Source organism: Pyrgilauda ruficollis, unplaced genomic scaffold (genome assembly GCF_017590135.1).
Source record: "Pyrgilauda ruficollis isolate IOZ18807 unplaced genomic scaffold, ASM1759013v1 scaffold2521, whole genome shotgun sequence".
Lineage (NCBI taxonomy): Eukaryota > Metazoa > Chordata > Aves > Passeriformes > Passeridae > Pyrgilauda > Pyrgilauda ruficollis.
Genome location: NW_024523847.1, coordinates 1799 through 2590, shown reverse-complemented (window position 1 = coordinate 2590; position 792 = coordinate 1799). Strand labels below are relative to the sequence as shown.

General features: G+C 64.4%; 1 protein-coding gene across 1 annotated transcript in view; it reads left to right on the top strand.

Annotated features, from left to right (window-relative positions):
• Positions 1-133: 133 nt before the first annotated feature.
• The window catches only part of STIP1 (stress induced phosphoprotein 1), a gene marked incomplete at its 5' end in the record, with an annotated part of 2320 nt that continues 1661 nt past the window's right edge, over positions 134-792 (top strand). Inside the window, one exon of the mRNA XM_041471037.1 lies at positions 134-315. Within this exon, the coding sequence (XP_041326971.1) occupies positions 134-315 (182 nt within the window). The remainder of the gene's footprint in view (positions 316-792) is intronic.

Genomic DNA, 792 nt, shown 5'->3' with positions numbered 1-792 from the left:
AAGGTTGGTTTGGGGGTCTGGGGGCTGATTTGGGATTAAGTTTGAGGGTCCTGGGCTGGTTTGAGGGTTGGGGACCAGTTTGGGGAAGGACTTAGGGTTGGTTTGAGAGTCCTGGGGTGCTTTGGGGGCACAGAGGGCACTGGGGGGCTGGGTTTGGGGACAAGGGACACTGGGGGGCTCCTTTGGGGGCACAGAGGGGCTGGGGGGGGTTGTGGGCAGGGGACAGGGGCACTGGGGGGTTCTGGGACCCCCCTGACCCCCCCTTTGTCCCCCCACAGGACTGTGAGGAGTGCATCCGCCTGGAGCCCACCTTCAGTGAGTGGGGGACACCAGGGGACAGGAGGGGACAGGCCCTGCCCTTCCTCTGCTTCACCCTCATCATCCTCACCCCCCTCCTTCTCTGTGTGTGTCTTCCTCGTCCAACTCTGCCTGTCCCCTCCTGTCCCTGTGTCCCCCCATCCCCCCGTGTCCCCTGTGTCCCCTCCTGTCCCCTCCACCTGTCCTTGTGTCCCCCCTGTGCCTGAACCTGTGTCCATCCCTGTGAACCTGTGTGTGCCTGTGTCCTTCTGTCTGTCCCTGTGTCCCCCTGTCCCCTCCTTCCTGTCCCTGTGTCCTCTCCTGTTCGTCTGTCCTGCTGTCCCCATGTCCCCACATCCCTCTGTGTCCCCCCGGTCCTTGTGTGTCCCCCCTTGCTCCCCTGTCCCTCTGTCTTTCGTCCCCCTGTCCCTGTGTCCCCTCTGTCCCCGTGTCCCCCCGTCCCTGTCACCCTGTCCCCCCTGTCCCTGTCCCCCT